The sequence below is a fragment of the Durio zibethinus genome, chromosome 14 (genome assembly GCF_047325235.1).
Source record: "Durio zibethinus cultivar Kanyao isolate XHJ-2024 chromosome 14, ASM4732523v1, whole genome shotgun sequence".
In the NCBI taxonomy this organism is placed as follows: domain Eukaryota; kingdom Viridiplantae; phylum Streptophyta; class Magnoliopsida; order Malvales; family Malvaceae; genus Durio; species Durio zibethinus.
This window is the reverse complement of record NC_143175.1, coordinates 2,741,913-2,765,888: the sequence shown is the minus strand read 5'-3', so window position 1 is coordinate 2,765,888 and position 23,976 is coordinate 2,741,913. Positions and strand designations below refer to the sequence as shown.

Sequence of the window (23,976 nt, the reverse complement as noted above, 5' to 3'; positions counted from 1 at the left end):
GGCAATTCCTCCAACATCAAAAGGAGTAGATGGATCTCTTCCCCATTTCTTAGGCAGGCCATCCCCGGTTCAATCTAGCTTCAAATCAATTTTCATCTCCTAATTAATTCACAATAAACCCTCTTAAGTGCTACATATGAAGCCTTTTGCTGCAACGTGTTAGGTTTCCCTGGAAAATGACCGCCAAAAACAGGCAGAAATATTCGAGCCCACGGATAGTTGTATGGGGCTTTCACTTTCATCTTTCTTTTTTCTTCTTCAAAAACGTACCAGTGAAAATCATTCCAAGCAACCGACACTCTTTTTTTCTCTCTCTCTTCATGTAAGTGAGAGTAATTGAAGAGTCTCTGCTCGTAAACAATGAAAACCATGTCTCCTTTTTATCCATAAGTTTGATAAAAGAGGCCAAAAGAATAAAATCTTTGTTGATTTTGAAGAGGTAGAATTATGCTGTTGGCTCGTATTAACCAAAGTATTGGTGTTGTAATCAAACTTTAATTATTTAAAAAAAAATTAAAGAATTGAAAAAAAAATCCAGGAACCCCATAAGAGAAGGCATTCTCTAGGTGGGTCCCTTCGACCACCCCTCCATTTGCCATCCTCTCCTGATAAACACTCAACTGTCATATTTTTCTTGCTGATAGGTTCAATCTTGCACTCCAAAGAGCAAGAGGACACCATCGCGGAGGTGGCCCTTGCTCTCAATTCATTAGTGAAAATTCCACAGAAAACCCCATGTAAAGCCATCTTATTTGATCCAATAATTCAAACCCCCCCCCCCCCCCCTACCCTTTACCCAGTTTCTATATCAATTCCCCGTTTGATCAGATTCCATTTCCTAAAATGATTCACCAGGAAATGGACATTGATCATGAGTGGGTTTTCCTGCCTGACAATGGATTCCTGGAAATCAGTCAGTATGGTGAAAAAAAAGTCTATGGAGGAAAAAGAAATTCTGATGCAAAACTTGTTTTTCTGACAGACTACTTCGATAAGGAGCAGCCTCCGCCATCAGGAAATCAAGGAGGTTATTTAAACAAGTTGTTCCAGTTTCATTTCCAACGGAACCAAGAATCTTTAAGGCTCCAGAAAATGACCTGGGGAAGGAAACTACCAAAGGGGTACCTATTGGTGTCACTTCTACGCCATCCATGATCCCTGAGATGATTAAAGAACCTGATATTGGATCAGCTAAAGGTGATAAAGAAGTGAAGACGCAAATTTCCTTTAGGAAACCAACTTACAATGATCAATCTGTCGACATGACCAACAAAATGGACTCACCAAAGTCCACTTCTAGGGGAGTTATTCCTCAAATTGTTGCAGCAAGTACATTTAATTTTGATGACAAAAGTGAGGTTCTGGAGAATAAGAGTTCCCCAAGAAATAAAGATTTGGTGGAAAACAAAGTTGAGAACAAAGATGTTACCTGCGAGGAGAACTCTGGTGACCTTAATTTATGGAAATGGAGCTTAGCTGGTAGTGGAGCCATCTATTCTTTGGGTGTTGCTGCTGCTACCTTTTTTATCATCATATTAGGAGGTCAACAAAGACGCGGACAGCAACAACAGAATCAGAAGCTGCTGTTCCAGCGTCACACTAATGACAATATATGAAATTTTTTACTGTTCTTGAAAATGTTCTGTTTTCCTTACCTATGTTATGCATAATTCTATCCATTTTTAGTTTGTGTCATGATTCTTTTTGGTGATCCTGGTCATAAGTTCATTGGTTGGTCAGAAAATGGGGCCATGATCAAGCAAGTTAATAGCAAAAGGAGAGAGCATTTAACAATTTGGGTTGGAAATCTTGTTAAATTTTCAGTTTAACTGATCTGATAAGGATATTTTTTAAATTAAACATGTTGATGTGAACATTACAGCTAGATAATTGTCTCCACTATTCCTAGCTACAATGCAAACATAATTGAAAAGGATCTACACATTTATCATTTGAGACTCAAATTCAAAAGCAACACATTTTCTTGCAAATTACAGCACAGCAAAAAGTTTAGAAGGGGTTGGGGTTATGGGGACAGAAAATTTAGACCCCATTTTTAGTGATTCTTGCAGCTTAAGTAAATTATTGTGATTGTAGAGAATGAAGCAAATGGTTCATCATACAACCAAACTCAATGAAGCAATTTCTGCAGTTAGAGGAGTTCCAATCACCAGAGCTCACATAGCATTTGGGGGTTACTATGATGGTCTCTAAACCACTGCCTGCTAGAGAATCTAGAACCGTTCACTGTCTTGATCAACTGTTCTGAACTGTGATGCTTTGCTATGCCAGTTCCAAAATATCTACATGGATGCTTATTATATGGATTCCGAATCCTGTTTGTAATCCTGAAATTCTATATATATATTTAGATTTAGATTTAGCCACTTAATAGATGCTGCGAGTATTATTAAATAAAAAAATATTTTAAATTTAATATATCAATATAAATTAGAATATAAAAATTTTCGTGTTTTACGTATAAAATTTATATCATCTAATTGAATTTGAAATGTCTACAAATTCGGCACTTGCTGAAGTATGATCAAATGAATCAAACTTGACGCAGAAAACGCCATGACAATAAATCTACCAAGATTATTATTATTATTATTATTTGCTTTTGGAAGCAGTCCACTGAAGCGTTTCTGCCAAGAATTTTGTGCCATGGCCGAACCACTGTTATAATATAGTAGTAATATAATGTCATCAAGTAAATAGGTTAGAATTTAGAATCATTCAATCAAATTGACAAGAATTGTCGCCTGCAACACATATTATATTATTTGGTTTTAGATAATTTCTCTTCAAGAAATTATCATAAGGGCAAGATCATCACTCACCTAACTTCCAATCATTTTTGTTAGCATAATATTAAATTTATCACTGATAGATCAAATATCCCATCAATCTTTGGACAAATTAAATTGCAATTTTATTTTAAAATATAAAAAAAATTATCAGTAAAAGAATCATAAATTTGATCGATGGGACTTTTTAAATATTTTTTCAATTACAATAATTTTTTTTCTTTTATCTAATTCAAATTGAATTGATTTGAAAAAAAAAATTATCATTGAACTTTTTTCATATGAATGTAATGTTTGATTAATAAAAAATTCCCAAAAATAAGTTCTTATAAAAATAAAAAAATGTAAACGAATTTATTAATTGTTAATTTGAACGTAATTGTTTCATTTACACAAACCAAAAACTCTTTATTGCTTTTTTTTTTCTTTTCTTGAAAAAAAAATGACAGCAAAATTGAAAAAGAAAAAAAAAAGAAAAATGGAAAACGGGGTGAAAAAGGAAATATATGAAAACATTCTAGGAAAGGAACGGGGGAAAATCGTTCCTTACCCTCAAACTGAATCGAATTGCTCAAAGCCTCTGTCTGAACCATACGGCGTCGGATCATAATCTAACCTTCTGGTTATTCAGGAGGCATTATAATGTTCTAAAGATCCAACCCCTCCCACCCCCCCCCCAAAAAAAAAGAAGAAAATTAAATGGCACTAACAGTAAAAATTGGAAAAGGAGAAAAAAATGTCCAAGACTGCTTGGGGGAAAATTGAGGAAGAAAGAAAAGCAAAGAGTCCCCTCAATAGGCCTGAGTTGAAATGGCCAAAAATATCTGAACCGATATCTCTGGTTTTCGAATTGATTTCCGCCTCCTAACTAAACCAAATGACAAACTTGGATTTCATTCACGTGGCTACTCAAAGAGGCAAATAATAAACCAACAAGAAGATGAGAAGAGAATTAATTGGAAAAAAAAAAAAAAGAAAAGAAATTCGGATTGTAAAGAAAGAGAAGAGCCAGTCTAGGGTTTTAAGATATGAGATGGGCTAGGGTTTTCTGGTGGAGGCTTATTATAGTGATTTTTTGAAATTACACAGATGCCCTTTTAATTTTTTTAATAACTTTTTGTAGTTGCATAATTAAGACTTAATTGGCCCAACAAAAAAATTAAGACTTAAGAGGTGTTTAGAGTGGTCCGGTGGGCTCAGGCTGCCTCTCGTATTCGAGAACTTATCATAATTTTTTTAGGGGGATAATTTTGCGAATAATATTTAAATTATAATAAAATATTTAATGAAATAATTAAATTATTATTTATTCGTCAAGTATTATTATTTGAAGTTAATAATATTAAAGGTGAATAATACTTTAATTAACAAATTTATAATTTAAATATTACAATAAATATTTTTAAAATTTAAGTATAATATTAAATATTTTATTATAATTTAAAATAAATTAGTAATTTTAATCCTTTTTATGTGATATTTTAAATATTTAAAATTTGATCAAATTTAATATTTTATCAACAAATCATATAATTATTGATAAAAACTTATGATTAGTATAAAACTAAAATATTACTACTAAATTTTTTTAAGATGGGTCATTGTTAATCTTTGTTCAGGCTCAAAAATTTCTTTGACATTAAGATCACACTACATAATTTGTAAGGATTATTTTAAACATTATTGAGAATTTTCATAAAAAATATTGTAACATTATCATGCTCTAATTCATTAATTATTTATTATATTAATCTATGAATTACTTTCCATAAAAAAAAAAAGTTTGTTAATTTCTCTGTATATAATCAAATGAAACATGAAATTTCTTAAATGAAATTTAAAACATCACTTTTAAATTAATTAAAGTAGTGAAAAATGCTATATTTTAAAACTAAGATTAAATGTTATAAATTATTTTTATTAATATTTATCCTAATACTTAATACAACCTTAACTCTAATGCGTAGCCAGTAAATAAAAAAGAAATTAAAAAAAATCACAATTGAAGTGTTGAAATTTAAATTTTAAATCTATTATATACTTAAGTTATATTTGATACATAATATGATGATAATTATTTTATATAATGCTTGATTTGTATTTAAAGAAATTGATAGGATTATAAAAAAAATTAATTCATAGAATGATTTAATCCTCTCAAAATAAATTTGATTATTTTTAATCATGAAATTAAATTTATATATCATATTATATTCTTATAATTATATCAATAATTTAAATTTTATAAAATTTGAGAAAGAATAATTTTAACCAATAATAAAATTATTCTATCTTAATTTTTATATATATCAAATATAAGATAAAATCACATTATTTAATATAATTATATTCTTGATATCATTAATATAATATACCAAACACATATTTAATATATATATATATATGATAAAATAGGGGCACTTACAAATTGATTGAAAGATCTTCAATATTTTCTGGGTTATAACTTATAAGAAAGAAGGAAAGAATAATTCTTTTCTGATTTTACAATATGGGATTTTAATGAGAACTAACTGATCATAGTAATTCTGTTATATGGATGATGATGTTCTGTTTAGTTCCATTAATGCTGGTTTTGTATATTTAGATGGCAAATTGAAAGCAAATCATCCACCTACAACCGAGACATTCCAAGGTTTACATATTGGGTAAAGATCCTCTGTTTTGAAGATTAATGCCCAGTTGCTTGAGTAAATTGTGAAATGAGGGGGCAAACAACTGATTCATAAGTAAACAGAAGAAAATTATGGCAATTTTTTTCATGGAAAACTTTTGGTGTGATGAGAGAACAATCCAACAACCCATCCAAGAAAGAAGAGCTCAAAGAATAAAAAGAAATCATAAGCAAACAAATAATTCATTAGCTCACCAACAAACAAATTACATCAATTATACATTAAATTAAAACAATAAGAAAAGTATGAATTCATTAAGCAGTAGTCATATGTAAAAAGCAAAATCCCAAGCTTTTCGATCTTTCTCATCCCATAATTAATTCACTAATAGGAGTCATATGCCCTTTGGAGAGAAAGAATCAAACTTGGGACAAAAGAATTCTACATAAACCCCAATCTCAAAAGATCAGAAAAATATATATATTTATATATTGTAGCTCATCCAACACGACCATTTTAGAACAGAAAGCCAAATGCAAGAGCAACAAGGGAAGCAAACACCGTTGGCACGAAGGCGATGGCATCTGAGGTAGGGCTAGGGGCCGGGGCATCAGCTGCCGCGACATTTTGGACCGTAGACAAGGCCATGAGCGCAACCACCATGGCGAAAAATAATCTCACCCTCAATGCCTCCATTGTTGATGTGGTCTTAGCAGGAAAATTTTGTTGCAAAGAGAGGAGAATGAAAGTGGGGAGAATGTTACTTGAACAAATTGAGACAAGCAATAGTGGGATGGCATAAAAATGATACTTATATAGGACGGGGCAGGAGAAAATTTTAGGGATTTACGGATGGGCTGCCCGAGATGACCGTTGGTCCAACCATATGGACATGGTTTCCTTTTTAGGGCTGCCCTTTCGTCGGGACAGGGTGGCTTTAAACTTTGGTGCCACACAGCTGTCGCCAACGGTTATTGTGGGCATTATTTGTCGGGTCCATTGCCGTAACCACTACTTTCTTTTGGGCAGTGTGGGCAACTCAATTCTATAGAAACTTTTTATTTTACAAAATTTTGTTCTTTATAAAGACTATTTTAACCCTGTGTGAAATCATGCTCTGTGGTTTGATTTCAATTTTTTATGGCAATTTGGGTATTTGACGCGATGATAGTTAATATTAAAATATTTATATGGGATTTGTGGTTAGAAATGTAGGGCTGGTGTGTGCTGTTTTGATTCACTGGCATTCACCAATTTATATAATTTGGTGATTTGATTACTTATAATAATTTTTTAATGCAAATAAACTAAGTTTGCTTTGTCAATTGCAAATTTGAGATAATTAAAGGTAAGGGACAATGGCTGTTTGTGAGGGTATTTTCTTTTGGCTAAAGTTTTTGTTAGAGAAAATCTAAGATGTACATAAGGTGATAAGTTTTTTTTTTTAAGAATTCGAAATTTGAGAATAAAAAAAAGATAATATGTGTCAGATTCAATTTTTAAATTTATTATATATGAATTTTTTAAATGATTACATGAATTATATCCACGAAACTTTGAGTTCAAAAAGATATTAATTTTTAAAAAATAAAATTAAGATTTATTCAGTTCTTTTATTGTAATTAACACAAAAATAAGAATCAAAAGTAAATTTGAAATTCAAAATTATTCACTTTTTGACGCAAAATTCATGTCAATTTTGTGGTGGAAAACATTGTGCCTCAAATTGTGTGTGATAAAAAAGAAAAAACAAAAATTTTAAAATAAATTAGTAATTTTTTTTATTGAGGTTTAGAACTTAGAACACGTGAGAGGTGAGAGATAGAGGTATAATCGAGTCGAGTAGATACAGTGAGAAGTTTGAGTTTAAACTCGACTTTTAACTCGCGGTTCGATACTCGATTTGAATTCGATCGAATTTTATTTTTTTAATTTGAACTTGATTCGTGATCGAATTTGAGTTACTCGAACTCGTTTGATTAAGCTTGAAAATATGTAAAAATAAATTCGATTCTTGTACTCGACAAAAACTTGATTATTTGTGTTCGAGTTCGAGCTCAAATTTGAAATATTTTATTAATTAAAATAATAAAAAAATTTTAATATAAAAACTCGATTAAGCTCGCGAGTTACTCGAACTGAGTATAAGAATACTCAAATTCGACTCGATTGATGAATCAAGCTATTTAAGCTCGAGTTCAATTTGATAATAATCAAACCAAATTCGAATTTTATTCAAATCGAATTCGAATAACTTACGAATACTAATATATCATTTACACTCTTAATGAGAGATTAATTCACTTTATATTAATCAATAATAGAATCTCAAAATTAGAACCTCAAAATTATTATCTATATTTCAACCTCACATATACAATTTCATCTTTAGATTTTTTTTTTTTTAAAGAATAGAACAATGTTGTTCACGAGCAAATAGTTTAGAGCCATGCACTTGCTTTTCCTTTTTTTTTTCTCACCATTTCTCTTAACTCGCCATCTCTTTCCTTTTTTTAAACCCACAAAATTCATACAAGCCAAATAAAAGGTGGATTTCTTTTTATGTGAAAACTGCAAGACCAATTTCCCCTATTTTATTTAATCAATGATGTTTTATTTGACTAAATTTAATTGATGTTGCTTAATTTACACTTCAAACTGAAAAAACTATTAAATTTTATCACGTGGTTTTAGTTGTTAATTAAAGCCACCCCATTGGTTGGTCAAGTAATTAAAGTCCGTTTTGGAAACTATGACAACCCCAACTCTGATGTTTTAATTGATTTACACAATTATTTTTAAAAATTAATATTTATAATTTTTTTTATTATTCTTAGATTACTTTATATTTTATAAAAAAAAATGAAAGATAAATTATATTTTCATTTATTTCCACTCTAAATTGATATATCCAAGTCATTGTCTCTCTTTTTCTCTTTCATTCTAAGCAACCCAAAATATTCTCTCACTTTTTCTCTCTCTTCCCTTGAACTGTTCTTTCCTTAATTTTCAATTAATACAGGCGGAAGTTGCCACCGATACAACAGAATTTAAGAAAAAGTATCATTAAAAATGATATAAGGCGTTGAATAGTGCTGCCTAACGGCCAATCTTCGATAAAATTCCATGCCTAGCAACAATTAGTTTTATAAGAGATAGCTAAGCTTAAGCTTTTGATCCGTGAGAATATCAACCTTTGTATAGTGACTTCAATCAAATTTAAACACTCTTGAATAGGGATGAGCAAAAGTCGATTTGAACCGATTAGATCGATCAAAATCGAGTAAATTCGGTTGAATCAATTCGGTTGAATCAATTCGGTTTATTCGATTTTAATTATAATCAATTTTTTAAATCGATTAAATTGATTAATTCGATCGATTTTCGATTTTTAAAATTGATAACCGTACTGATCGAATTAACCTACTTTTTAATAATTAAAAATAAAAAAATTGAGATAAATATTTTTATTTATTTATTTTTGGTAAAATATTGTTAAAATTATTAAATTTTTTAGTAATTTAGTTTGAATGATACTAGAGTTTGAATTTTATTAAATTGAATTTATAGTTAAATAATTATTCATAATAGAAAGAAAAATGATAAAAAAATTGATTATTTAATCGAACCGATTGAATCGAACCGATTTTGATCGATTTAGTTATGATCGGTTATTTAATAATATTTAATCGATTTGATTATTTGTTAAATAAAAATCGATTAAATCGATTATTGATTTTTTCAAATCGAATCGATCAAATTAACCATTTACTCACCCCTACGCTTGAACTTTTCAACAATGGAGAAAGCTACTTCCCTTAATTTAGACAAAAAGCTAATGGACTTTTTATAGTCTCTCTTGAACCGATTTAAATAAATTTATCTATATCGAATTTAACGAATTTATAAAAATTAAATTTTTTATTAATTTTTAATAAATTCGAATCCAAATAAATAATAAAAAATTATTTCAGATATTTTATATAGGAAAACAAGCTCGTTTTCTTGTCGACCTGAATTGAAGCCCATCTTTGTAAGATTTTATTTGTAAAGCCCAAAGCGATATAGTTTCTAGAAAAAGTCCTTACTTAACATACCAAACGCAAAGCTTTAGCCCAATCTGGGCTCAAGTTGACTGCGAAAACAAAGTGGCACTGGCCTAGCCTACTTGGTTTTCGTTAACCACCTCACTTACCACGTACATGTATACATAGAATCATTTTGTATTTGCAGTTTTGCTTAATCTAAAGTGGGTCCCAACATTCCATCAAGCCGTAATATTAAAATCAGACGGTGGTTATAAATCTCCATTTTTTAAATTATTTTTGCGTTGGTAGGGGATAGATGATAAATAAAAAACAGATGGAGAAAAGCGTGAAGAAATCAGAAAGAAACGGATAAGAGGAATGACGATAGAATAGAGTGAAGGGAAACAGAGAAACAACAAGAAGAGAATCCCTCCTTAAATTCAATTGACAAAACAAAACAAAACAAAACAGAGAAATTGAAGTAACAATTTAGGAAAAAGAAAGAAAACCCAACTTTATTTTCCTCTGGGATGATAGTGTTTCACTGTAAGATTTCTTCTCTTCTTCTTCTGTATTGTTCACAAGCTTTTGTATTTTTTTTTTCTTATTGGGTAACTGATATCTCTTTTATTTTGAATTTCAGGACTTGTTTGAGGAAAGATTATAGTGTATTTATTTAGATCTCTAAGGTCAGGCAACAAATTCCTTTCAAAGTTCCAATTTTCTTTGTTCTCCAAATAACATTTCTTCTCCTTTGATGACTCTTCCCATACTTCATCAAAAACAGCAACAACCCAGACTTTATTTTCACCATCTCTTTGATTTTTACAGCATAAACCACCCTAATGTGTTTTCTCCAAAAAAAAAAATCAATTTTTTTCATTATCTTCAGCAATAATTCCATCTTGGGTCTTTCAATATTTGTTCGTTCTTTTTTCAACTTCGATTTTTTTTGGGGTAAGAAAACTGAAACTTGTTTTGATTTTTTTTTTTTTTTGGTTGTTTTTTATGGCAGAGATGGGGAAAGAAGAGAGGAGCCAAAGAGCATGTAGAACAATAGAGCCAGAGCTGTTTTTACAGTGGGGGAACAGAAAGAGGTTAAGATGTGTGAGAGTTAAAGACCCTCAAAAAATCTCTCATAAATCGAATGCTATAATTCGTAGGAGAATCACTTCTGGGCTCTTAGATAAAGAAATCTCTCCTTTTTCTCAATCCAATCATCGTCTCACCAGGTAAGAAGATCAGTCTTTTTCGGCGTTTAAAAAATCATGAATTTTCTTGGCACCTTTTGTTGGTTTGAAAACGATGAAAATTTCTTCCATTTCTTACATTTTTTTGAGCTTTTTTCTTCGTACCCTTCTGTTTGATTTCTAAGATGCTGTTGCGTTGGGGAGAAAAGATTGAATGGATGTGGAATCTTTTTGGGTTTAAAAAAGAAAGAAAATCCATTTCTTTCTGTCAGTGTCTTAAGGAATTTCCGAGAAAATGAGGTTGGACACCTTCTTATCCCTTTCCCCTGTTTGGTTGCTGGGAATAGATAGAAGGGAGGTTCGAATTTGTCTGTTTTTATGACATTATAGTTTTATGACTACTATTTTTTGTTCCCTTAGCAACCAAACATGGTGTTAAGAAATTTCCCAAGTAAAATTTTTATAATGATCAAGCAAACTGGTAAATTTGTGAAATTTACTTTTGTTTTTGTATGTTTGGTTGTAGGAATTCTGAGGCAGCTATACTCCGGACAGGTACGATAGAGCACCAGAAAGCCTTGTTGCCGGAGAAGGAGGATAGGTACTACACAACAGGTGGATCAGCAGTGGGATTGGTGGGTGAGAATGGGAAGGTTGCCCTGGATAGCAATAATGGAGACAATAACAAAGGGCTAGTGTGGCCAAAGCTGTATATCACTTTGTCACACAAAGAAAAGGAGGAGGATTTTATGGCAATGAAAGGGTGTAAACCCCCTCAAAGGCCTAAAAAGAGAGCCAAGATTATCCAAAGGATCTTACTTGTAAGTAATATAGCTGGTTTATGCATAGCTTTCAATAATTGAATCATATGTAGTTTTTGTTTTTTGATGGAAAAAAATGTAATAATTTGAATTGGATTTTGGAGGCAAAATGATTTTCTCTTTGGATTATTGTAGGATTAAAATTTGATGATTTATCTTGTGGATTTCTTTGAAAATTGGTTTCCTTTTTTGGTCTAACTTTGACTTCTTCTGGTGGTTGGCAGCTGGTGAGCCCTGGAGCATGGTTGAGTGATATGTGCCAACAGAGATATGAAATTAGGGAAAAGAAGACTTCTAAAAAGGTGCATGATTGAGTCTCTCTTCCTCTAGAGTCTAGATTTCTACAAATAATTCTTGGATTTTTATTTTTTTTATAGTTTGTTTTTCAGTTTTCAATATATTCTGCAGATGTAGTTATTTTCTTTTTTTTTTTCTTATGTGGTTTGGCATTATTCAGAGACCAAGAGGATTAAAGGCCATGGGAAGTATGGAAAGTGATTCAGATTGAGAGATATGTCCATATATCTATGGCAGCAGCAGAGGCTTTTTCTCTTTTGAATTTTTGGGAATATTTTTGCAGCTAATGTTAAAAATATAGAAAAGTTAAAAGAGTCTCTGCCAGGTTTATTGTGTAGAAGTGGAAATTTTTATTATTATAAATAAGTAATCATTTTTCTTCTCACTCATTCCTATACTCCAAAAACTTAGACAAATGCATGTGGCCGAGTGGCTCTCTTCCTTCTACCTTGCTTCATGATCAAATTGTGTTATTTTGGTAACTATGATGGTAAAAGTTGAACAATGAGATGACAGATTCCTTGAGACTTTGTCCTTGATATCATGCATGTGGTCAATTGAAGCTGTACATGTGGTAAAAAATTGTCAAATTTGATGGCTAGATTTGCCTGATCATTATGCAGACAAAAACCATGTGAGAAAGGTTGTGCCTGTAGATTTAGAGGGTAGCATTTGTCCGTGACTGCTCAGGTTGGATTCTATGATCAAAATCTAAAGTACATCCTTTCCTCCTAGAGAAACCAAAAATATAAAATTTGCCTGGGATTTTGTACACCAGAGGAGCATTTGGATGGAAATTCTGCATATCTTCAAGAATTGAAAGAAACAGAATCCATTTCAAAAGCAAATTAAGTTATCTGATGCTCTGGAAACAACCAAAAGGTTGAAACAGTGGTTGAAGAAAAAGAAAAACGAGGCTGCACAAGAGCTTCAGGTGATGCATGTTGAATCTAACATTTAACATTTTGTTAGGCTCCCAAACGCCTGGCTGATGGCTGTTTAACGATTCCAACTTGAAAATGTACATATTACCCACAGGGCAGTGGATCAAGTACTTTGCCTATATCTTAATATTCACTGTGCACATTACCATTCCAGTCCCAAATTCACGGCCAAACATTTGTATCTAACAAAACTCTTCTGTTCTACAACTAAAACCAATGCTTTCATCGGAGCAAGTTTAAATCACAAAATCAGTTAAAAAATCAATACAGAAAAGAAAGCCCGGTTTTTTTTGTTTATATATATATATATATATATATATAGAGAGAGAGAGAGAGAGAGAGAGAGAGAGAGAGAGTTGAGTCTGTAAATTACCCGAGAAGAAGATGACTGAGTTGCAGAGGCCATGATGGAGAGGGGTGTAGGCGGAGGAATGAGAGAGAAAGAGAGTGGCAAAATTGAAAGAAGGAAAAAGATGAAGGGGGTTTTATAGACAATTACTACAAGGTGCTGCTAGAGTCCCCACCCCTTCCACCCAACCAACTACATTGCTACAAAGTCTTACCAAACTACATTTTTTGTCTACTTACCCATGAATAAGGTGATATATCGTTGAAACTGACGCTCATGATTACGGATTCAAAAAAATTTTATATACATAATATTTTTTTAATAATGAAAATAATAAGGTATAAGATACAAAAATAGATTAAACGCTTAAAAAACCTACTTATTTTTTATTTTTTTGTTTATGATTTTTCTTTTCAGTTCTTTCAAAACACTATAAACCAAGAGTTTCCAAGATTGATGGACAAGATGTTAACTTTTAGTATCAGTAACAAAGGATCATTGTACAATTTATCATGGTTTTTCATTTTAAACTACAAACTGATTTTAAAAATATTTACTTTTTTTATTCAATCTAAAAGGATTAACACGACAAATAAAGAATAAAAAAATATGTATGAAAAGACCAATTTCAGTTGTTAATGCCTTCTTACATGGCACTAACCCTGCTCCCCAAAAAAAAAAGAAAAAACAATATTAACAGTTCTAAAACATCTATATTTTGCTGCTTAGGCTATCTTGTGGACATTAGCCCAGAGACGGCTGCAACCCTATTTCCATTCCCAAGGTTCTGAAACATTTTGTGCTACAACCCAAAAAAGATTGCACTCAAGCATGTTGGAGTGGCTTAATGTTTCTAGACCGCATGTAAGTCAAAAACTGCCCTGGCAGCTCTTCCAGCAGAGCTTGAACAACAGAAATCTGCCCGCCTGTAGAAACACCATCACTTGATTAGTATAATCAAAATTAAAATGAAGAAAGTGTCTATAATCAAAAGTAGAACATAGTTTTAAGTTCGGTATCACTGTATCCAATTTTTCTTAGGCTTCGAAGAGATAATAGTGAAAAAGAGCTCTCAATCATCTTTTCAGCCTATTAACATTTAGAATTATAACCAGTAGAAGTGCTTGCCAATTGTTTCAACAGCCAAGCCAAGTCTACCACTATTTTGATTTGAAGTCTCCAAATAGTTATCTTATTATTTGCCTGAGGTAGAAATCTCATGCAGATCATGCACCATTGCCTGCTTTAGGTTTTCAGGTCGTTTTAAGAATCAACTTGAAGCCATTTAACCATCAAACTCCCGACCACGTCATCTTAAGGAAACAGAAGGTAAAGATACATATGTTTCTTTTGTGTCCTTTTGATCATTAAATTTGGGGGGGCGTGATTTAAGCTTGAGTGCCCCATCTTGTAGAAACTACTTAGGGCAAAGATGCATTCAAGGGCTTGATAAAAAGGAAAAGCTTGCTAAGGCAGAACAAAACTTACTATGCACTTCTCGCATGGGAACAAATTGTACAATATCTCGTGTAGCCAACCGACCTGTTGAACTCTCCAATCGATGTCCATCATCAGCATCCAGAATCTAAAAAATAATAAGACCGAAAACTTTTTTCTTATTATCTTTTTAGTTGAAAATATACAAGCAACTACAGCTCGGGTGACTCTATTAATGCAAAAACTGACAATTCAAATATCCCAAGGCTTCTAGAAAACAAGGGCATACCTCCATTTGTTTAAAATCTGCATCCCCCACTCCAACTATAAGAATAGATAGAGGAAGATCGGATGCCCTAACCACAGCATCCATTGTTTCTTGAATATCTGTCAGCACTCCATCCTGCATAAGGCCACATATCTTTGTAAGTTAGAGAGAGAATAACAATTCTTAAAGCACACAGAAGTAATAACCCCTTTTTACCGTTATAATGAGCAGCACAAAATATTTGGTAATGTTATTTGAGGTAGCCTGGCCAGCCATTTTTGCAGCCGTGTTGATCACATTGCCAAAAAATGTAGGTCCAGCCAGAGTGACATTGTGCAGAGCACTAGCATAAGCAGCCATGATACCTTGAACTCCTTCAGCCTGTTAAAGGAAGTAAATTAACAAGTCTTAGAAAAGACAAAAATGCAGGGTTCAACATATGTTAATCAAGTTCAGCAAGTGCAATCAAACAAGTTAGCTGCAACTTTTAGTCTGTAGTCAATGTAATGAGGGTCTCATAAGCATCTGGAAAAAAAATAATAATAATGTGGATCTCATAACAACAGCAGCCATAATGTAAATTTTTCTTTTTACCGGCAACTGATTGGCAAGTTATAAGAAACAAGTATATAAGAAAATTCACTGCAGAAAAAATTGTGAACTTGGAGACTAAGATTTTGAATCTAGTTAAAGTGAAAGATGAGAAAATTTATTCCAGAGTGAAGGTTTCATACTTTCAAATAAACTCTTTTCAACTCAAATAACCTTAATCATAAAAAAGTAGTGATGACAGTGCTAATAATCATAAATATTTAAATGGAAGAAGTGGATACAACTTGATCAACAGAAACAATATTAGAAAAAAAATCAGCTTGCAATCCCATAACTAGAATGAAAACAGTTGTAAGTTTTTATCATGAAATTACAAAAGAAAATGAAGTAGGATTATTCATCATTTGGCACTTTTTTCTCAAAACAGCAGCATATATTTAACACCTAACTCGTGGCTTTCCAGGTGAAGGATCATGTTGAAAACAACAAACTCAGCTTCTCTTACCTCATAGCCATTCATACCATTCAAGTTAAAACAATGGGACAAAGTGCCATCATATGTCCTTCCTCCAAAACCCCAAGCTGGAAACCTCCTATCAGAATCATAAAATTGCATGACCTCCCCAACCTCCATTATAGCCTGTTAAGGACGTCGTTAGTAAGTTAGCCACCAATTCACCAACCACTAGTGTTGGCTTCTAGAGAACTCAAACAAGGTAAATCTCAACAACTTATATGACCAAAACAAATACACTTTGTTTTATGCAAATGTAATACATTGCAAATAATCTTATGCTATCTCACGGAGAACATTTCTACACTAAATAGCAGTGCATCAATAAGAGCTATCCCAGACTTACCTTCTGGTAAGAATTCAATTGGCCTGAAGGATCAATGTAGTGCAAGGAATCTCGGCTGTGAGGATTTCCATTTGAAGCTGGACATGTCAAATATTTAAATTTCAACCAGAACATAAAATCAGAAATAGGAAATAAAAGCCTAGGACAAGCATATCCAAGATCACAAAGATTATTTACCTGTAAAGTCAATGGCAACCATAAAATTTAGCTCAAATCCACTAGATATGTAGTCAAGGAAGCTGAATTGCTCCTTCTCAATAAATTGATCTATGAAGAGCTGGCCCTTCAGAACCTGTAAGGTAAGGGTATGTTTAAGAACAGATTGACCTATTTAGGTAAAAAAATTTGATGCCAAGCACGAATGAACACCTTTTCCTGACCACGATTAGATGGGAAAACCAAATTTGCACCACTTCTGTCTTTGTGAAGTTTTTCCAACTCAGAAACTGATTTCTGAAGTTGGCTGGTTAAGTAAATAAAGAAATCCAAAATCAGCTTTTTTCTTTCCAGATAACAAACACTTTAAACTAGTAAAAGCTAAAAATGAACAAAATCAACAAGCAGAGGCCAAAAATTTCAATAATTACCCAATAAATACATGATTGCCATTGCTGTTGAAATCGAAACACTCGATAAGTAATGGGTTATCCTGTAATCAACATAGAACATAGAAATGTAACTATGGTGACAAAAATCTTATAAACTCGTAAGATATTATCACAGAAATCTTAAAGAAATTGCAAGCTTGCCTTGCTTCCAAACTGTTGCATGCTTAGACATAACGGTCTCCAAATTGGATTTAAATTGTTGTCTATCACCTCTGTCTTGCATATTGGAACAGAATGTCCATTTTCAGTTAGTCTTGATATTCTCAAGAAAGGATCCTATAAGCAAAAAAGAAGAGTATGGAAGTTAGAACACATAAACGCACATTCACAGACCAAACTGGTTTGCATCATGAGTACGTACACTTTTAGAAAACATGTCCTTGTTGTCCAATTGGGAACAACGCAATTTCATCTCAACAGCAATCTTGGATGAAAAAGTTTCTTCAGCATGGACAGTCACTGTCCCAAAGTTTTTGAAACCTCCGGGCCCGTTTTTGCTATGGAGATTGAGAGTTAAAGATCGATTTCTTTTGGTCACTATCTGTTAAGCAAAGTTGAAGAACACATATGTTACCAGTAAGCATGGTTTAATAAATCATTCTAAATGGTTTTAAGCCACTTCTTTTGGAAAATTAGCAGTGACGAGCAAATTTTATTGATGACCTGAGGGAAATGCAATAGCATTTAATTGCCATGATGAAAAATATAGTGCAGGTTTTTCAAGAACTTCACTTGAAAGACAGTAGAAACAAATGACATAATTATAAACAGTATTTCACTAGTTCAAACGAAAGAAATACATATTAAAATCCAAGAAACAATAATGTATGCAACTCGCCTCAGACAGAACACAAGTGGTTTCTCCCAAAAAATCCTGCTCATTCAACTTAAGCACCTACAAAGCAACAAAATAGAAAAGTTGAATAATATAGTTTGGTTACCACTTTCAGCAAATTTCTCATCAATCTTGGGAACATTGCACTAAAGAACCAAAAAAAAAAACTGACAAAGATGTTTACATTAATCTGAAATATTCATCCTTTATGAGATTTCTCTCAAAGTTTTCCTTCTCAATTCAATCCTCACTTTTGCATTTATTCTGAGTATCCATGTTGAGTGAATAAATGTCTAATTCTTTAAATCGGAGACTTACTTTTTATACTCATCAATACCATGTTGAATGCATAAATCTCTAATTCTTTAAATCGGAGACTTAATTTTTATGATCATCAATTCCATTTATAGAAAATTTGAATGGCTATTTAGCACATCAGCACAAAATTTTATTTATGAAATTCAAATATTATTCAACCAAAATAATAAGCGACATGCTATCAATTACCACTTTAGTTTACTTTCATCCAAAAATTCTTTGCATGACTTGTTTTTTTGTGTCAAAGAAAGCAGTAGTACTTGTCTTACGGTAACTTATAAGCAGAAAGAAAAAATAAAAAGGAAAGCTCCAATACCAACTTTCCAAAACCAAAGAATCTTTATGAAACCATTGCTTTTTTCACAAGTTGGAAACTTTTTGGTCCAGTGGTAAAATTTGTAAAACACTTTTACATCTAAGCCCTGCACTCATTGGCAATCGTTCTTCTATGATGATACATTATAAATTTCTTAGGCTCCTCAAGTTTTAGGTGTTATATGAATCAAATTACTAAATTCATTTACAAAGGAGTTTCATTTCTGAAATATAGGAAGGAGATTCATCTAGCACAACATAAACTTGAAACGTTATGATTGGTAAAGATGCCATAGTAACGTGACATTGTCTACTGATATCTCTGCTGAACTTGTAAATTTCATTCATTAAATTTGGAAATTAAACAACAGACAAAGCCTTGAAAAAAGAATTTTGACATACCTTCACAGGTATGTTGTGAAATTTTGTATCCACATCATATACATGAAAACTGAGTAGGAGGAAAAGAAAGGAACGTCAGTCTCATAATCCACATGCAGACGCACACAAACCTATTGTATATCTGCAAAAAAAAAGTGAAAGATATAGACACTTGAGAAAATATGAGAAGCTTACACCAAATTTTGAACAATCTCAAACTGATAAGCAACATTAATCTTCTTAATCCAAGCAGGATTCAAACTGTTGAGTATGACTTCAGTGCGACCAAGCTCCTCAATTGTCCCATCCCTTTTCTTTACATACAGAACTGCTATAGGATCACTCTACAAGAAAAAAACTGTTTTAGATGAAATCCAGCAAAAATCAGTGAACAAGTGCAATTGTAAAGTCAATTTTTACCATCTGAAGCAAATCTTACATGCAATAAAAGACCTGAATTTTCAGGAACTGTCTATATGCACAACATGTTCTATACATCTTATTTTGAGATGTGGAACATCAATAAGGTGTGTAGTTCAAGTCATAAATTCCCAAATTTGTAATCAGAAAATGATAAAGACACTTGCACATAAAATGAAGAAAAGATATCAACAATCTTACCTTTGATGTGATGTCACAATCACGTAAATTTGAAGCTGACATAGATAACTGCAATGCACATTTTAATCACATTAAAACATCATAAGTGGCAGAGTTTTCACATTATAACATTAATATATCTCTCCAGGGAATTTAAAATTGTAGTTGCATTATTATTATGTATCCTACTATCCCAACTGCATCCAATGACATTGTTTCCATGCAACATTAAGTTTTTTGGAAACAAATAATCACCCTTCATTAGCAAAAAGGCTGGATCATGGACTGGAAAAATGAACTTATCATTAACACAATAGAAGAGAACGTAGAGCACCGATATATTCTTTTCAGGAACATGACAATTCTAGTATTTAATCTTTTTGAGCATGAAGACTATCTCTTCAATTAATTTATATTTACCATTTTAAGTACATCAAAGCATGCTGGCATTAGACTGTCACCAGGCAAATACTTGATTTCCAGCATAAGATATGAATAGTTGATAGCTTGATGCATTCGTTAGAATACTCGTTAGTTATTACTCCTGTTAAGAATAGTGAGAAGTGTTACTGCTAAGAAGGGTCCAAATGGTCATCTCTTGGTAGGTCTTAACTTATAAAACATTCACATAAGCCAAAATTGAAAAAATCAAATTATAAAAGCATCTGGTGGTCCTATTTGCGCCACCAAAATTAAAAAATCTAGTCATCCAGGGTATAAATATATCATGTCAAACCCTTGCACATGGTCAAACATTTATAACCAATGGTTGAACACATGGTTTCTACCTCTCAGTCGCAATTTGAATCAGAATCTAGAAAATGAGAATCTTACTGGTTCAGCCAAGGAAACAATATTTAGGAAAAAGTTTTAAAGTGGATTAGTTCAATTTAAAGCAGGTGGCCTTACAAACTTGCTAAGCAAGTAGCAAAAACCAAAAATAATACATCAATTAGTCCATAACGGAAGAAGTCAAAACTATGAACTTTGCATGAAGACTGATGCAGAGAAACAGAAAAAATTTAGGGTAACATCATACGGACAGACACAAACGATAGAACCACTGCCATACACATATTGGAAACATGAAGTGTGACCAATCAGTAAGAAACAATTCCAGGTAATGAAAACATTCATTCAAAAGGTCTCTTTAAAATATATCCAAATCATAGGCAAAGATGCCCTGAATGCAACAAAGAATCAATTAACCTCATTGATCAATCCAACATACACAAACACAAACCTTAAACAACATGGTAAAATCAACATAAAAATTAAAAACAACAAAAACTTAAAAACAGAGTTCATTATTCTCTGATGCAAAACCTCTATCAAAAACGAGAAAAAAAAAAAGAAAAATATGAAACATTTATTGATAGTCAATAATAGAAACATCAAATACTTATAAATATAAATAAAAATTATACCTCAATTTGAGTAAAAAGAGGACAATGACCTCGAGCTCTATAAAAGTGATCAACAGCTTCGTTATGTCCTTCGTTATTATTCATGGTGGACCAACCTTGAACCCCACCAATGGCTTGTTTGCCTCCTTTCAAGTCACCAGAAAAGCACAATCCCATGTCTTTTGCGTTTTCTCTCTAAAATCAAATCTCAAATTCTTTAAAAAAAAAAAAAACCCTAATTCTTTAAACTTTTTCGTGAGGCGTAAGATTTGAATTTAAGAATTTTTTTTTTCTTTTTTAAAAAGTACTGTCCACGAAAGTTAGTCCCTATAAATAATATAAGGTAACAAAAAGGCCTTGTTTGTTAAAATCTTTTTGGGTTTGGATTAATTTTTTTATTTTTTGTTTCTCAGGACAATTTGCTGAGAGAGAATTAAAAAAAAAAAAAAGAAGGTAACGTATTTTAGGTTTTGATGTTCAAAATTAGTTGACACGTCGTACGGTCAAAATGTAGTCAACAAAGTACAACAAAGGGTCAAAATTATTAAAAAAAAAAAATTTTTTCTTCAAAGAAAAACTAATTTTCGAACAGTCAAGGAAAGAAATATTAGCCAAAAATTTTTTGAATAGATCACAGACGTAGACTTCTCCTCATCATAATCCTTTTTCTGTAAAAAAAAAAAATATAAGGCAAAAAAGACTAATAATTAATAGGTTAAGGCATTTTTAAATATAGAACTTCCAAAAATCAATTAAAATCATGAAATTTTCCAGCTAGGTATTTGACACATGATAAATGTATGCGTCGTTTTAGTTAGGTGAAAGAATATGAATGTGGATTATTCTTTCTCAAAATTTTAGAATCTATTAAAAAAAATTTATATTCCTTCTGTTCCATTTTTTTTGTCTATTTTTTTTAAATGTCTCAAAATTATATTTTTTTAAATATGTAAAATTAATATTTTTTTATATTTTAAAATTATTTTTACATATATTTTCTTATATTAAAAATTATGAAATTTTAATTTTATAAAAAAATTTTAAATTTTAATATTAAATATATTTACTATATTATATAGGAGAGAAGAGATTTAGATATAGTCAATATTTTTTAACATACAGCTCCTTGAACAACAAAATGTATGGCTAAGAGAAAAAAAAAATTAAGGACAGTTGCCAAATTGCTGTGATACTAATTAATTAACCCACTTTATAATTTAAATAAAGTTATATATAGAGGTGAGAAAAATATATAAATCCAAAATTTTATTCTAAAATGTCTAAACCTAAATCTAATTTAATAAAAAATTTAAAAATTCTGTCCCAAAAACTTAAACTTGAATAATCCTAACATAAACCTAAAAAGATCCTAACTTGAAAAAATTTTAATTCAAATTCAAATCAATGCAAACATGATAAAATGGTTACTTATTCATAATTCATAAAACCTAAAAAATGATACGAGTAATTTAAAGTTGAATTCAACTTAGATTCAAAATTACTTAAGTCGAAAATACTTAAACTCATAATTATTCGACATGATTCGAGTTCAATAAATCTAAATTTAAATATGTAAGAATAGTAATATGAAAAAAAAAATCATAAAAACTTACATGATTACAAAAATAAAAAACTCATAATTTGTTTCCGAGTACGTAGTTACGTTGAATCCAAAATTATTAGTACGATGGCTAATAAAGGGTACTCAAAAAATAACAAATCCATCGTCAACCATCATCATCATCCTCTAGAATTCTTCTCCTTATATTTTCTTGCACTTAATCTTTTTATCAGCTTCTATTTATAGAGAGGGTTTGCTCTTATAGCTATGAAGATAAGCTCCAACATGAATAACTCGATTTCGTGTGATTTATTCGTCAGTTATGTTGACTTTGTTCATGCTTGTTTTAATAATCAAAGATTTGTTTGGTTTCGTATGCAGAAACAATGTATCGAACTTAATAAAGACGTTGGTGCAGAGAATAAGAGCGAAAGATTGTTGGGTTTTGATGTTGCTTGGCAATTTACGTGTATGAAACTTTGTTTCAAGTCCACAAAAGACAATATTTAAATATTTTATCTATTAAATGAAAGAAATGAACTGTCAAATTCCAACGGCTTGGTCGAATGTCTCAGTCAATAAAATTCATTGTTAGGATTATTCAATACCCTTCGTATTTTTCAGGGAAATTTCAAGGGTTTGGACCGCTACCAATTTAATATAATAATTCTCATATAGGTTGTAAATGTGCAATTCCCTTCGATTTCCTCAATCAAAAAAAGAAAGTTACCAAGAAATGCATATAGAAGGCTTGTAGTGAAATTGTTTTTAATACAATAACAGTGATTTTTTTTTCTTTTAATTTTATAAGTAAGATCCAGACGTTGTTAGATTTTTTTTATTTTTTATTATATTTTAAAAGGTATATATCATCATGTTAATTTTACTTATAAAATTTAAAAACCTCGTTATAAGTAGATACGATAATTTTTATTTGATTAGAATTCGATTTTTATATTAAAAAAGCTGTAATGTACGGTAAGAAAAGATACTTGAGATTGAATTTTATTTTGATTAATAAAATTAATAGAACCTGGAATTTGTAATATAATATTTATTTTTTTTTAAAACGTAGGAATAAAGGGTTGCGTGCTATCAATCCGAATTGGTGACTTAAACTTGAAATAATTTTTTTAAGATAAGTATTAACTTCAAATATTGGCTAACAAGAGAAGTTAGATTTGGTCTTTCTTGGCATTGCATGTGTTGAATAAACAAATGTTTAGTATTTGCTGACGTTTTACACGCAACAACCACCCTTTTCCGCGTCAATTTTCACCATATAAATTATGGATAAGAATGTGCTAAATGTAACACTAAGAACATTTTTTTCTTTTTTTACGAAATTACACAAGTAAAAGAAGTTAAATCATAATCAAGTATTACATTTATATATAATATATTATTAAATAATTAATTAATAAATTAAAACGTAATTAGACAAATCAAACTCATACAGTAAAATTTAAACCTAAAACTTCAATGTTCTAAAGCCGTTTTTTTTTTCACTAAATCAAAATCTTATCTGTTACTAAAAACAAATACTTGATGTCTTATTCAAAAGAGCTATTCAAATTCATATACTTTCAGAAAAATTTTCAGTTCCCATTTCAATATTATAGGGATTTTTTTTTTTGAAAAGTCAATATTATGGGATTTTAAACAACAATCATGTTAAGTACTTGGATATTACATGTTGTCAATTTCCATCCACTCACAAATCACAATCTCCTTTGCTAGCATAAAAATGCCCAAGCATCGTT

At 31.2% G+C, this 23,976-nt stretch overlaps 4 protein-coding genes and 2 non-coding genes across 15 annotated transcripts; 2 read left to right on the top strand and 4 right to left on the bottom strand.

Annotated features, from left to right (window-relative positions):
- The first annotated feature begins 88 nt into the window (after positions 1-88).
- On the top strand, positions 89-2,371 carry LOC111294663 (uncharacterized). The gene is made up of 2 exons (XM_089743158.1): positions 89-1,608; positions 2,096-2,371. Exons 1-2 carry the CDS (start codon positions 1,152-1,154, stop codon positions 2,212-2,214), a joined length of 576 nt encoding a protein of 191 aa, XP_089599284.1. The 5' UTR covers positions 89-1,151; the 3' UTR covers positions 2,215-2,371.
- A 939-nt stretch (positions 2,372-3,310) lies between these two features.
- LOC149514953 (small nucleolar RNA snoR138) lies at positions 3,311-3,449 on the bottom strand. Its single transcript, XR_016327928.1, has one exon. It is a non-coding gene; the product is annotated as a small nucleolar RNA snoR138 (small nucleolar RNA).
- Positions 3,450-3,544: 95 nt separating this feature from the next.
- On the bottom strand, positions 3,545-3,689 carry LOC149514952 (small nucleolar RNA U19). Its single transcript, XR_016327904.1, has one exon. It is a non-coding gene; the product is annotated as a small nucleolar RNA U19 (small nucleolar RNA).
- A 1,980-nt stretch (positions 3,690-5,669) lies between these two features.
- LOC111294910 (arabinogalactan protein 13-like) lies at positions 5,670-6,243 on the bottom strand. Its single transcript, XM_022888216.2, has one exon. The coding sequence runs from the start codon at positions 6,137-6,139 to the stop codon at positions 5,960-5,962; it is 180 nt and encodes a 59-aa protein (XP_022743951.2). The 5' UTR covers positions 6,140-6,243; the 3' UTR covers positions 5,670-5,959.
- A 3,570-nt stretch (positions 6,244-9,813) lies between these two features.
- On the top strand, positions 9,814-12,168 carry LOC111295429 (uncharacterized). Of its 3 annotated transcripts, XM_022888916.2 has the most exons (6): positions 9,814-10,017; positions 10,115-10,160; positions 10,487-10,703; positions 11,188-11,482; positions 11,707-11,784; positions 11,940-12,168. In XM_022888916.2, exons 3-6 carry the CDS (start codon positions 10,489-10,491, stop codon positions 11,988-11,990), a joined length of 639 nt encoding a protein of 212 aa, XP_022744651.2. In that variant the 5' UTR covers positions 9,814-10,017; positions 10,115-10,160; positions 10,487-10,488; the 3' UTR covers positions 11,991-12,168. The 3 variants fall into 3 exon arrangements, with proteins under 3 accessions (XP_022744651.2, XP_022744652.2, XP_089599282.1); XM_022888917.2 differs by lacking the exons at positions 9,814-10,017; positions 10,115-10,160 and adding an exon at positions 10,173-10,394; XM_089743156.1 differs by lacking the exons at positions 9,814-10,017; positions 10,115-10,160 and having other exon boundaries at positions 10,480-10,703.
- A 1,445-nt stretch (positions 12,169-13,613) lies between these two features.
- On the bottom strand, positions 13,614-22,649 carry BON3 (Calcium-dependent phospholipid-binding Copine family protein). Of its 8 annotated transcripts, XM_089743148.1 has the most exons (17): positions 22,266-22,643; positions 20,674-21,320; positions 19,268-19,315; positions 18,842-18,990; positions 18,668-18,716; positions 17,636-17,692; positions 17,159-17,338; positions 16,939-17,073; positions 16,777-16,838; positions 16,559-16,652; positions 16,367-16,481; positions 16,190-16,266; positions 15,835-15,969; positions 14,994-15,158; positions 14,799-14,912; positions 14,561-14,657; positions 13,614-13,998 (listed from the first exon to the last, which is right to left on the bottom strand). In XM_089743148.1, exons 2-17 carry the CDS (start codon positions 20,827-20,829, stop codon positions 13,898-13,900), a joined length of 1,734 nt encoding a protein of 577 aa, XP_089599274.1. In that variant the 5' UTR covers positions 20,830-21,320; positions 22,266-22,643; the 3' UTR covers positions 13,614-13,897. The 8 variants fall into 8 exon arrangements, with proteins under 8 accessions (XP_089599274.1, XP_089599279.1, XP_089599280.1 ...); XM_089743153.1 differs by lacking the exon at positions 15,835-15,969 and having other exon boundaries at positions 22,266-22,649; XM_089743154.1 differs by lacking the exon at positions 17,159-17,338 and having other exon boundaries at positions 22,266-22,647.
- Positions 22,650-23,976: the final 1,327 nt, after the last annotated feature.

Coding starts and splice junctions, on each gene's coding strand:
- LOC111294663 (XM_089743158.1), top strand. CDS start 1,152: ATGATCCCTGAGATGATTAAAGAACCTGATATTGGATCAGCTAAAGGT. Junction 1,609..2,095: donor CCAGCGTCACACTAATGACA/ATATATGAAATT, acceptor TATTGTGATTGT/AGAGAATGAAGCAAATGGTT.
- LOC111294910 (XM_022888216.2), bottom strand. CDS start 6,139: ATGGAGGCATTGAGGGTGAGATTATTTTTCGCCATGGTGGTTGCGCTC.
- LOC111295429 (XM_089743156.1), top strand. CDS start 10,480: ATGGCAGAGATGGGGAAAGAAGAGAGGAGCCAAAGAGCATGTAGAACA. Junction 10,704..11,187: donor TCCAATCATCGTCTCACCAG/GTAAGAAGATCA, acceptor GTTTGGTTGTAG/GAATTCTGAGGCAGCTATAC. Junction 11,483..11,706: donor TTATCCAAAGGATCTTACTT/GTAAGTAATATA, acceptor GGTGGTTGGCAG/CTGGTGAGCCCTGGAGCATG.
- BON3 (XM_089743148.1), bottom strand. CDS start 20,829: ATGGGATTGTGCTTTTCTGGTGACTTGAAAGGAGGCAAACAAGCCATT. Junction 17,339..17,635: donor CCACTTGTGTTCTGTCTGAG/GCGAGTTGCATA, acceptor TTTGCTTAACAG/ATAGTGACCAAAAGAAATCG. Junction 15,159..15,834: donor ATGGTATGAATGGCTATGAG/GTAAGAGAAGCT, acceptor TTCCTTTAACAG/GCTGAAGGAGTTCAAGGTAT.